This window comes from Microtus oregoni, unplaced genomic scaffold, assembly GCF_018167655.1.
Source record: "Microtus oregoni isolate MIOR12 unplaced genomic scaffold, Mior012 000040F_ref0000088, whole genome shotgun sequence".
NCBI classification, from domain to species: Eukaryota; Metazoa; Chordata; class Mammalia; order Rodentia; family Cricetidae; genus Microtus; species Microtus oregoni.
In genome coordinates this window covers 15,881,047-15,894,276 of record NW_024543207.1, presented here as the reverse complement: position 1 = coordinate 15,894,276, position 13,230 = coordinate 15,881,047, and the positions used below count along the sequence as shown (strand labels likewise).

The 13,230-nt window shown below is 41.0% G+C and overlaps 1 protein-coding gene across 2 annotated transcripts in view; it reads left to right on the top strand.

Annotated features, from left to right (window-relative positions):
- The window catches only part of Marchf6 (membrane associated ring-CH-type finger 6), a 61,488-nt gene that overhangs the window by 34,441 nt on the left and 13,817 nt on the right, over positions 1-13,230 (top strand). For both annotated transcript variants that reach the window (XM_041632056.1, XM_041632055.1), the window contains exons 12-20: positions 1,959-2,039; positions 2,264-2,332; positions 2,415-2,489; positions 3,665-3,799; positions 4,964-5,083; positions 5,272-5,372; positions 7,086-7,223; positions 9,243-9,444; positions 12,620-12,689. In XM_041632056.1, coding sequence (XP_041487990.1) covers positions 1,959-2,039; positions 2,264-2,332; positions 2,415-2,489; positions 3,665-3,799; positions 4,964-5,083; positions 5,272-5,372; positions 7,086-7,223; positions 9,243-9,444; positions 12,620-12,689 — 991 coding nt within the window. The remainder of the gene's footprint in view (positions 1-1,958; positions 2,040-2,263; positions 2,333-2,414; positions 2,490-3,664; positions 3,800-4,963; positions 5,084-5,271; positions 5,373-7,085; positions 7,224-9,242; positions 9,445-12,619; positions 12,690-13,230) is intronic.

Sequence of the window (13,230 nt, the reverse complement as noted above, 5' to 3'; positions counted from 1 at the left end):
ATATTTTATTTATTTTTGTTTTTTTTTTTTGAGATAGGGTTTCTCTGGGTAGCCCTGGCTTTCTTCGAACTCACTTTGTAGACCAGGCTGGCCTCACCTCAGAGATCTGCCTGCTTCTGCCTCCCAAGTGCTGGGATTAAAGGTGTGCACCACCACTACCCAACTGGGAACATTTTATGTGTATACATGCTTTGCTAGCATGTATGCACATCATATGTTTTGTGTGATATTTTGATTGTGTTCTGACAAAGCTTGCTTGGAGTTGGAGGAGTTAGCCACTAGTCGACCAGAATTGACCACAGAGGTTTTGGAAGACTGAGGACAGATAGGAGAGGAAGTAGTAAGGCTGGGAGGAGAAGGATCTGGCTCGCTGTTTGAAGAAAGGAAAGAGCAGGTAGGGAGGACTGGGGCTTCTCTACTTCTCTGTCTTTTAGGCTTTTCCCTCAATATCCGACCCCTGCATTTTTATTGATAAGAATAATTAGAGTATTCACACATGTGTTTTGTTGGATCCCGTGGAACTAAGGTTATGGATGCTCATGAGCCATTGTACTGATGCTGAGAAGTGGACCCAGGTTTTCTGCAAGAGCAACAAGTGGTCTTAATATTGCAGAGCCATGTCTCCAGCCCAATAAGGACTATTTTCAAGAATTCACTTCTCAATGTATCTTGTGCACAGGAACAGTTAGCCAGTGCAGTCTTGTTCTTTCTGTTAAAAACTGAACAGGAAGTAGCATGCCAATATGCTAGCCATTACAGGTAGGCTGTGAGTTTCACAGTATGGTGGTCCTGAGGCACACTGCAAGGCGTTTCTCATAGATTGCTCTTCCCTCACTTGATGAACTTGTGTGTCCTTTGCTATCCCTTTGCTCAGGTGTTCCAAAGTGAATTTTGAAAGGTATCAGTATATTTATCAATTTTCAGAAAGGGAATAGAAGACTGTCTTCTTTTGGGGTAATGGACTATAGTATTTTCTCAAGAGTTTGCTGATCTTTTACATTCTGTCATTTCCTAATGATGAATAGATTTTTGGATAGATTCTTGCTTTCCTTTTTTTCTAAAACATTTTAATAGTTTAGACAAACACTCTAGTAACCTGGCGTCCACCAGCTCCTTAGCTGTAAAGGATGTTAATGTCTGACTCTGATAGCAATTAGATGTTAATGGCATTGCCCATGAACAATACATCTTTTCTAGGGGCTACCACAGCTAGAGGTCCAGAAGATCCGTGGAGTATGGCTACTTTTATGGGTTCTGAGGATTTCTCTTCTAAGGAGGACCTGAGTAGGGTCTTTTGTTCTCTTTGTGTGTGAGTTCGGAGATCACTTTGGAAATGTTCCGTTATCTGCTACTGCTCCGATACCTCTTACTGGTTGCTGATAAGAACCTAGAAGACTGAGATAAATAGTTTCAGCAGATATTGACTTTCTGAACTGTTTCTGCTTATTACCCGTAACTCAGGAAATGAAAAGATAGGAATGAGAAATGTTTGTCACTCTCCAAATTTTAGCTTTCTGCATGTTTCTAGAACAGTTATGGAGAGTTAGAGAAACTTAAACAGTTACTTCTGGGGGTATGAGATGGTGTGGTCAGGATGTTACCAGGCAAATGGGCAACTTGAGCAGCATGCTTGAGGTCAGCCCTTACCAAGTGCATCTTTGTGAGAATGAGGACTGGCTGCTGAGATTATGGTCTTATTGGGAGATTTCATTCGCTCTCTTATTTTGATTCTAAATAAAATGTTATTCGTTACTGTTTCTTTAGTCTTTAGTAGTGTTTAGGTCTGTATATGAGACTCTGGTTTACAGATACTTTATAAAGGAGATTTCGATTTTTAAATTATAAATATCTTGAATTAACAGTTTACTTTTTAATCATTCAGATCACTTAGTATGCTTAAAAACTGGGTTAACAACCATGAGGGAAAGCTTTATTTTATTTATTTGTTTTATTTTCAGGTCCAAGCATCTCATTTTGAAGGTCTAATCACGACGATTGTTGGATATATACTTTTAGCAATAACACTGATAATTTGTCATGTATCCTTTAATGAGTCAGCTTGGAGTACAATACTGTTCATACCAAGGAGTTCTCATTAACAAAAAAGCCGCTTTCCACTATGTCTTCATAAAGGTTAGTGTTTGTGAAGGGATGAGTGTAGGAAGAATTTGAAACAAATGAAATTTATTATTACACCCATATAACCTGAAGAGTTTCTGTCTTCCACTCTCAAGTGTTCAGTCTCCTTGACTAGATGCTGCAGGCTTTGGCAACTCTTGTCAAGTTTCATAGGTCTCGACGCTTGCTGGGAGTCTGCTATATTGTGGTTAAGGTAATCCGGTTGTAAATTAGAGCCCAAAGTGGTTTGTCCTCCATTTGGTTGATACTGATGACTTTATTTCTGTTTAATTAAGGTTTCTTTGTTAGTTGTGGTAGAAATTGGAGTCTTCCCTCTCATTTGTGGCTGGTGGCTGGATATTTGTTCTCTGGTGAGTTGAGCACCACTGTCATAGAAGACATTCCTTTTAAAGAAAATATTTGAAAAAAAAAATAAAATAAAAAAAATATTTGGTGATTTACTTATTCTTAGAATGTGACAATATTGAGTCTAAATGTCATTAGTTTGTCTTGTATTGTTTAATGTTTTATATGCATTTGAATGTCAGGGTATTTTAATTGGAGCTTTTATAATAACTATTGGAGAATTTTGTTAATAATTTTTCCCTCCTAAATTTTATACTAATGTTGCCCAGTTTTTAAAACTATGATACTAGATGTTAATGATTCCTAGTTTTGATTTTTTAAAATATATGTAGAAAAGCTGGGGGCTGGAGAGATGGCTCAGCGGTTAAGAGCATTGCCTGCTCTTCCAAAGGTCTTGAGTTCAATTCCTAGCAACCACATGGTGGCTGACAACCATCTGTAATGAGGTCTGGACAGAATATTGTATGCATAATAAATAAATAAATATTTAAAAAAAAAGAAAAGCTGCTTTGAGATTGACATTTATTTCTTATTCTTTACTATTTAAAACGTCTTGTGAATGCAGACTTATAACTAAGAAATCAAGATTTTATATAAAGAGAATAGTTTTTACTAGTAAAGGGCTGAAAGCCTAGGTCAGTTGGTAGAATGCTTGCCTAGGATACATGAAGTCCTGGGTTCAATCTCCAGCACCACATAAACTAAGTGTGATGGCGGTGTCTGTGATCGTAGCACTGAGGAAGAAGAGCCAGGAGGGTCAGAACTTCCAGGTTTCCTTCCGCTTTATAGCAAGTTCTAGGCCAGCCTAAGATAGTGAGACCCTATCATAGACAAAAAATGAACTAGTGAAACTAATTATTTATGCTTCATGGTTTTTTAATTGCATTATTTGTGTATTTGCTCATGTGATGGTGAGAGCACAGCTTGCAGTAGTCCACTTTCTTACCACGTGAGTCTCAGGGCTTTAACTCAAGTGCCTTTACCCACTGCCCATGTTCCAAGATTTTAAAGTATTATGTACTCTACATAGTTCCGTGGCACTGTGAAATGGCATTAAGAGAACTGAAAACCAAAAATATTGACATTATGTACATTTGGTGAACTTACTCTTAGTGGTGGAAGTACTAAGCATTGCAAATGTAGGTGGCACAGATCTCTAACCTGTTGTGTTTTGACTCAGGAAATGTTTGATGCTACTCTGAAAGACAGAGAACTGAGCTTTCAGTCGGCTCCAGGAACTACGATGTTTCTGCATTGGCTGGTGGGAATGGTGTATGTGTTCTACTTTGCCTCCTTCATCCTGTTACTAAGAGAGGTAGGTCCTATAGGGATGTGTTGATGCTCTGTGTTTTTTAGATGGGCTTGGCTTTGACCACCAGTCAAAGGATGTTTTCTTGGTTTAGTTAAGACATTTCCTAAACTAAACTAAACCATATTCTCTACTATTCTAAGAGGGAATAACTAATAGTAGAGTTTGGTTTGATTACTTTAAATTGACATTTATCTAAAACAATTTTAAAAACAATCAAGGCTAGTTTAAAATCCAAGTTCTTACTTGATATGCATCATACTTACCCTCTGTGGTAAACTCCTAAAAGTGGTTGTGATAATAAATTGATGAAATCCCCAATAGAGGTTTTATAGGATTTAAAATATCAAAATATTTAGAAAATGACATTTGATGTACAGAATTACAGTGAGGATTCTTTATGATCCCAGGTCAGTTGCCAGATGGGTACCTTCACAGATCCTCTTCTAATTGGTTTAAAAATGAGAGGAGATTAGTGTTTCCTTAATATACATCTCAAGCTACAGATTCTGTGCTATAATAATGAGAAACAAAGGCACAGTTCCTCTTCTCCTCTGTCTTGGAAGCGAGTAAATCCTTTGAACAGATTAGCTTACTTTGCTTAGATGGTGATGGAGGAGAAAGCCTACAAAGCCATTGGGAATGAAGTCATAGCGGCTACATGTCATCTGTACTTTGTGAAAAGTTTGAGGAGGATGGGGATGGGTCTGCATCCTTCCCCTAAATCATAACAGTGTAATAACGTCATGTTTTACCTCAGTGATCTAGATTTCTTGATAAATTGTTCTCAGTGGCCGGGCGGTGGTGGCGCACGCCTTTAATCCCAGCACTCGGGAGGCAGAGGCAGGCGGATCTCTGTGAGTTCGAGACCAGCCTGGTCTACAAGAGCTAGTTCCAGGACAGGCTTCAAAACCACAGAGAAACCCTGTCTCGAAAAACCACAAAAAAAAAAAAAAAAAAATTGTTCTCAGTGAGTGTTTTCTAGGTTATGACTAAAAACATCAAAAGGTTATTAAAAGCACAGTAATTTGATAGAATTTCTGTCTGGGGAACTTCTTTTTTCATGACAGTTGTAAATTCTTTAGGATATTATTCTTCTGTTAGTGTTCATGTGCATAGTTAACATAATGATGTTATTGAGTATCTGTCACACTTTAAATATGTCTGCAGGTACTTCGACCTGGTGTCTTATGGTTTCTGAGGAATTTGAATGATCCAGATTTTAATCCAGTACAGGAAATGATCCACTTGCCCATTTACAGGCATCTCCGAAGATTTATCTTGTCAGTGGTAAGCAGGTCTTTTTTATCTAAGCATACTACCTTTTTTTTTTTTTTATGCAGTGTTTTTGTTGTTTGTATTCTTTTAGATTGAGAGGGCTGGGAAGCATACTGACTATACTTGCCTAAGCCCATGGGACATGCTTACCACGTAGTATGCTGGACTCATAGTAAGGCTATGCCTCTTTCTTACTGCAGATTGTCTTTGGCTCCATTGTGCTTCTGATGCTCTGGCTTCCTATACGTATTATTAAGAGTCTCTTGCCTAATTTTCTTCCCTACAATGTCATGCTCTACAGGTAAGGATTTTGTTGTTTTTGTGATTATTTGAGGGATTGAACTCAGTGCTAGTATATTAACCAAGTACCATACCACTGAGTGGTATCCCCAAACCCTATAGATACATTTTTAAAACTTAGAAAAGCTGTAATGATATATCACTATTGGAAATTTAATATTCAGATTACATTGAGCCTTTTATGTGAGAGTTCCATTTTGACATAGTCTTAGTCACATGCATGTTAGTAGTTACATTTTTCAAAGGAAGACTTGTTTCTGCATTTATTTAGAACATTTTACCACACTTAATGAGAATTAGTAGCATTGTTTTTCTTTGTGTGCACCTTTAACTATGAACTAAGACTCAAGGCTTTCATCCTTTTGGGTTTAAACTTTCCAGTGACTTCATTACCCCATGACCTCGAGCTATGGGAATGAGATTGCTTCCTCAAATTTACTTCTGTCCTTTTAAGTCTTGTCAGTTCCAGGCCCTTAAGACCTTGCTCTAAACCAACTCATTTACCACTCAGTAGCTTCGTTTCCGTCTCCCTTTGTTCTCCATTTATAGCCCACCCCTATCCCTGCTGTCCCTAGATTTTCTGAAAGTTTGGTTATATTATTCCCCTGTTAAAAAGTTGTCAGTAGTTTCTCCATAGTAGAATAAAGGCTTTATTTAAAACAGATAAAATATATAGTATGCTTAATAATCATTGCTGCTCTAGGGAAAAGGAGAGAAAAGAATAGCAAATGTCCAGGATGGGGCTTTAATTTAGAAGGAGTAACTGATAAGTCTGAGGTGACAGTTGAGGAAAGCCCTGATGGGAGGTGAGGAAGGGCTGTTGAACCAACCATATGGATCCCTTGAGACGGAGTCAGGTGGGCACAGTAGCACACAGGCCTATTTGATAGGCTAGTTTGGCTAAGAAAGAAATCAAAGCAGCTGGCTGTGAAGTCAGAGAAGTCCTTGAAGCCAGTTCTTTGAGCTTCTTTGGAGGCTGTAATAAGCACTTTGGCTATGAGGCTCACTCTGGCTCCTCAGTGATAAGACATAGAGTAGGGATGATCAGGTTAGAAGCAGGAGGGTAGCCGGAGTATAATGTGGTGATCTCAGTGGAGATGGGAAGGGGATGGATGAAGGAGGTAGCGATGGAAGCTAAGAAGCAGAGTCAAAGGAGTCTAGCAGTGTGCACGTGAGGTGTAAAGAAGGAAGTCAGAAATCAGAAGTTCTGTTGTTAGCATGAGAAAGAGGTTAACAACGGTTCGGTTGGATGCTTGTTCTCAGCGTGATAATGCACATCAGCATGGAGCACCCAATTCCACTGTGGTCATACAAGTTAGCAGTCAGGAGAAGTGTCAGGAGTAGGTGACGGTGGCATTCAAGCGGGTGAGTCACAGTTGCACAAGGAGGACAGAACTGGGCCCTCATATTTCTAGACTGGGGAAGCAGCTGGTTTGGAAGTTGTTGAGGAAGACGTCAGGAAGAAGGGTGAGCAGCTCTGTAACATGTTACTCTCATAGTGCAAGTGAGCACTGTGGCATGACCATTGGTGGACACTAAGGGACCAGGAGCAGCTTTGGTGGAGTTTGAGAGGACAGTCTCACTGAGTTGAAGAGAGAGTGGGAGAAAAGCAATAAAAACAATGGGTTCATTTGGCTTGGAGACCTGTTTAATTAGATGTTTTGTAAGTTAAAATGGAAGTAGGACTCATGTCGTAAACCTGTAACTGTTGCAGTGATGCTCCGGTGAGTGAGCTGTCCCTTGAGCTGCTCCTGCTGCAGGTCGTCTTGCCAGCATTGCTGGAGCAGGGACACACAAGGCAGTGGCTGAAGGGGCTTGTGCGTGCATGGACCGTTACTGCGGGATACTTGCTGTGAGTATGGCAGCTGACTCCATGTGTGTTGTCTGTCCTCATAACTTTTCTTTTTTCCATTTTGAGACATTCTTACCCAAGTTATAACCCTAGAATCCCCATGCCCTAGTCTCCTTAGTTCTGAGAGCACATTTGCCACCATGGCCTATATTGTTTTATAACCTTTCTGAAAGAAGTGTGTTCTATGTTCCAATCAATAAAACGTAGTTTTAGAGGCCAGAAAGATGACTCAGCAGTAAGAGTTCTTGCTGTTCTTCCAGAGAACCCAATTCATTCCTCCAGAACTAGTGTTAGGCTACTCATAACTGTTGGTGAGTCCACATCTGGGAATCTGGTACCTTTTCTGGCTCTGTGGGCACCTACACACATGTGGCATACATACACATATGTACATATAAACTATTATAAAACTCTAGGTTTAATATGAAACAGTGGAGTGCTGTCTGCAGGTTGCCCTTTCAAGGAGGGTGTGTGCACACTGTCCCCTGTTAGGCAGGCTCACTGCTGCACCTTCTGTGCTGTAGATGTGGCAAACAAAGGGTATTGGGGCCAGGCCAGCACAGTTAGACTACGTGGTGTGCTTATGTAGGAACGCAACAGATCCTTCCACACACATTAACCTAAAAGTTAAAAAATGCAGTGTATTTAAAGACAAACTGGCTTACTGTGTTTTAGGGATTCTAACCAGGTAAAGTTTTCTAAGGTTTGATTTTTTTTTTGTTTGTTTGTTACCTAGTTACTTTTTATGCTGCTGTGATAAAATACTCAACAGAAGCAGTTTAAGGGAGTGTGTTTGTTTTGGCTTACATTTTGAGGGTAGAATCCATTGTGGTGGGGTAGTCTTGGCAGCAGGAACTTGAGGCATTTGCTCTTGTGTTTGCATTCAGGAAGTAGAAAGAAATGCTAGTCTATGGCTAGCTTTCCTAATTTATTCTGTTGGGGATCCTTGGCCTGCCCAGTGAATGGTATCATCCACTTTTAGGATGGGTTTTTTCCCCCTTAGCCTAATATAGACATTCTCTCACTGGCATTCCAGAAGCCTCTCTCCTAGGTTCTGTCTTTAGTTAGGGTTCCCATTGCTGTGATAAAGCACCATGACTAAAAGCAACTTTGGGAAGAGAGGGTTTATTTCATCTTACACTTCCAGGTAGCAGTCCATCACTGAGGAAAGTCAGGGTAAGAACTCAAGACAGGAATCTGTAGGCAAGAAGGATGCAGAGTCCGTAAAGGAATGGTGTTTACTGTCTTGATTCTTAAGGCTTTATTATCCTGTTCCTTATATTCCTCTCTCCCTCAAACCACCTACTCATGGATGGCACCTACTCCCTCCCACATCAATCATGAATTAAGAATATGCACTATAGGCTTATGCACAGACCAGTCTGGTGGGGGCATATTCTTAATTTATTATGTTCCCTCTTACCAGATGACTGTAGCCTGTGTCAAGTTGTTATAAAACTGGTCAACACTATTGACTCTAGATTTTGTCAGGTTGATGATCAGGGTTAACCCCCCACAGCCATTTGTATTTATTCATCTGCGTTTATTTATTGAATTTATAAGATAGGGGAGTTTCTGTGAAATAGTTGGCATACTGTGGTAAAATTACTGTGTGGTGTATACTTGGTTATATTTGATTAAACACCACCCTTCCCCAGTGCTACTCTTGTCTGAAGTGATTTGTAACTTATACAGGAGACACAGCAATCATTTGGAAAGAAGAAAAGTTTTTCACTCTGTGGAGCCTAATGCCAACTGTCAGTGTTTTCCTCTAAATAACTGGTTTATTCCCAGGTGTTGAGTGAAGAAACAAAATAGGTTGAATTTGTGGAGTGTCCCACAAGCTAGCTAACATAGTTTAGGGTTTACTTTGAAGCAGACACCAGCATTTAGTCTAGATAGCAGGAGTAATGCTCTATATGGAATCCACATACATGTTTTCTATTCTTTAAGAAAATACATTATGCTTGTCATTGTCACTCTGACCTGAAATGAGGCTCACTGGTGTAACTTGTATAGGGACCTACATTCCTACTTACTGGGAGACCAGGAAGAAAACGAGAACAGTGCAAATCAGCAGGTCAACAATAACCAGCCTGCTCGAAACAACAATGCTATTCCACCTGGGGAGGGTCTGCATGCGGCCCACCAAGCCATACTCCAGCAGGGAGGACCTGTTGGCTTTCAGCCTTACCGACGGCCTTTCAATTTCCCACTCAGGGTAAGTCTATACAGCCTGACTTCTGTAAATTAATCTTTTCTTTCAATTTTCTACTGAGAATTAATACTGTTAAAATATGGTTATTGAAAACAAACCTGTTTTTATTATATTCATTATATAGCTTAAATGTTCAAAATAGATTTATCAGATTTTGGAGATGGACACTGTGTGGAATTAGAATCCCATGGACTTTAGCTCTTACTGTTTGAGAAAAAGAGATTGTAAATTAGAAGAAGCTAGCATGATGGGTAACATTTCAGGTCTGTGTGTCAGGAATTGTAATGACATGTTAGTGTTTGTCTCTGGTTTAATCACCATCCACAGCTATTGATCAGAACAGAACTGTGTTCCTGAGTACGAAGCACAGTACAGTGAGCATGGAGCAAGCGTGTGTGGCCTTCAAGGCTCTTCACTCTGACTCCTGCCCATCCCAGACTGTTGAATGTCACAGCTTTCCTGGTCCCTCACCTCTCCTCTGCAGATGCTGTCTCCTAAATACAGTTGTCTGCAGTTCCAGGTTACCATGTCCAGTGTTTGCTTAAGGACCTGCTATATGTCAGATGTGGGCAGTCATCTCATGTTGATAGATAATAAAAGTGAAAATCAGCTTGGCTAAAAATATGCCTGATTCATGGTCTTGAAGCTACCAGTCATTCTGTGATTCAAAGTCTTGACAGAAACTTATCCTGATGATTAGTGCCATTTACATGCAGTTTGTTATATTTCAAATCCCTATTCTTATTTTTCAATTACCTGTGGGCCATATGTAGCCATTGCCTAAGCACACCTTGAGTGTCTGTGATATTTTTGATCTGTGTTAGGGTTATAGAGATCATGCATGCTGTCTTTGCCCTGAAACCACTTTCAGACTACTTTAGGAGATTACAAAGCAAAACCAAAGAGTAGCAAATTTGAGTTCTCAGCATAGATGTTTCCTGAGGGCACTGTTGGACAGTGGCCATTGGTTTGTAGTACAAACCAATGCATAAAACATCATGTAGGAGGTGGTACCTAAGCTGTCTTTAATGCTAAAAGGACAAATAGATCAAAAAAAGTAGGAAGGACATTCCAGCCATATACGAGGAAAGGGCACATGGGGCGTGTCAAGCTTGGAACTGTGGGTAACTGGTTGTGATTTAGAGGGTGTGGGTGTATGCAGAGGAGAGATGAGAGACAAAAGAAACTGACAGACAGGACTCTGGACTGGGCAGCAGCCAAGTGGAGAGTCTTGAATATCATGTATACACTAGTTGTCACTCAAGACTTTACACTTCCTGCCCCACTGAGAAACACATCTATTTAGATGCAACAACTTATCCTAGAAAATGTTGCTTATAATGGTGAAGGAAACAAGGTCTTTAGTACCTTTGTCTGTGAATCCTAAAAGCAGGCCTCATAGTGAACACCTACCTGTTTCACTTTTCCCTGGTCTCCACTCAGTCTTCTTGTTGAGTGGTGGCACACGGATATAATCCCAGCATTGGGGAAGCAGAGACAGGTGGATCTATGAGTTCGAGGCCAGCCTGGTCTACAGAGTGAATTCCAGGACAGACTGCAAAGCTACAGAGAAACTGTGTTGAAAAACCAAAACCAAAAAAAAAAAAAAGCCATCAATACAGAATCGCAGAATTGCTAAGGCTTTTTAGGCCGGCAAAGCTGTAGTGTTAATGAGTTTTTTCTCATCAAGAACTCTGCCCTCTGATCTTGGGGCTCATGTTCATGGTAAGGTAAGAAATGAACTGGAGTGCTGCCTTTCAGCCCACCAGCAGAGGGTCTCCTCTTCCCTGTGTGCTGTCATTCCATCGTCACTTTCCAGGACAGTAGCCACTGGCTACGTTATTTATTTATAGTTAAGAATAATGAAAATAAAGTTTGAAATTCTGTTATTACAGTATGCTATTCACATGTCAGGAGTTCAAAAGCTGCACGTGGCAGTGACTGCTGTCTGCTGGACAGGCAGAACTAGATGTTCCTATCACCACACAGAACATCTGATTGAATAGCACTGTTACTGAGTTTTAGAAGGATAGGTATTTTAAATTTGTTATACTAAATTTTGGGTGAGTTTGTTTGGCTGAGTACAAATATGTTTGCTTCTTTCTTGTGGGTGATATGGGTGGGTCTTCTTTCTATGTGTTGCTTTCATTGGTTAATTAATAAAGAAATGCTTGGCCTGATAGGTCAGAACATAGGTGGGTGGAGTAGACAGAACAGAATGCTGGGAAGAAGGGAAGTGAGTTAGACGCCATGGAGCCAGCTGCCAGGTCAGATGTGCTGAATCTTTCCTGGTAAGCCACCACCTTGTGGTGCTACACAGATTATTAGAAATGGATTAATCAAGATGTGAGAGTTAGCCAGTAAGAGGCTAGAGCTATTGGGCCAGGCAGTGTTTAAATGAATACAATTTCTGTGTTGTTATTTCGGGTGTAAAGCTAGCCATGTGGGAGCGGGCGGACGAAAAGCAGGCCTACTTGCCTCCTCACTACATGTGGGTATATCTGATTGTGTGAAAACACTTATTTTCTGTAGGCTACTTCCCTCCCCTGAAAGCACAGGTGCAGACTGCCTACTCCCCCGAAAGCACAGGTGTAGACTTCCTCCCTCACCTGAAAGCACCTGAAAGCACAGGTGTAGACTTCCTCCCTCCCCCAAAAGCACCTGAAAGCACAGGTGTAGACTTCCTCCCTCCCCCAAAAGCACCTGAAAGCACAGGTGTAGACTTCCTCCCTCCCCTGAAAGCACCTGAAAGCACAGGTGCAGGTTGCCTCCTTCCCCGAAAGCACAGGTGCAGGCTGCCTCCTCCCCCAAAAGCACAGGTACAGGTTGCCTCCTCCCCCAAAAGCACAAGTGCAGGCTGCCTCCTCCCCCGAAAGCACAGGTGCAGGCTGCCTCCTCCCCCGAAAGCACAGGTGCAGGCTGCCTCCTCCCCCGAAAGCACAGGTGCAGGCTGCCTCCTCCCCCGAAAGCACAGGTGCAGGCTGCCTCCTCCCCCGAAAGCACAGGTGCAGGCTGTCTCCTCCCTTCTTTCTTTCTCTCCTCAGTTTTGTGATTATAGGCAATGTGTCCCTGTGCCCAGTAGCATGCTTTTATAGAGGGAGTTACGTGAATGCTTTGAAGAGTATCAGAATACAGTGAGGACATGTGAACCACTTATGGACTTTGTTTTTTCTTACAGATATTTCTTCTGATTGTCTTCATGTGCATAACACTACTAATTGCCAGCCTCATTTGCCTTACTTTACCAGGTATGAGATTATCCTAGACTCAGCTATTAAATGTTAAGATTCTTTTCTCAAAACAGGTTGTATCATATAGAGAAGAGATTTATCATCAAATAGAAGCTGGAAATAGACCTAATGTTTGGTTTACAGGCTATTGATCCCTTAGGGGTACTTCATCCTGTTGGACTCCATAGAGCATAGGTTCACAAGTTCCAGAAACAGTTATTGTAGTAGGAAGCCACTTGTTCGTTCCTAGCTGCCCAGACTTGAAATAACCACACAGAAACTGTTTCCTCTACTCTGGGATTCATAAATGTTGTTCTTCTCTGGCATTAATTGTTAGAAATTTCAACAAAACAGTATTTCTTCATCTAACAAGTGAGCTGCTCTGGTTGCATACAGTAGCTTGTCATCCTCTCCAGAGGATCAATCAGCCTTCAGTGGGATGGAGTGTACAAAGCCAGTGACAAATCATAGAAGAGTTTGTCCTGTTGCTTATGCCCCGTCAGGACATTCCAAATCGTGCTGATAGTTGTTATCCACTAAATGGTATATTGAGTAAGTC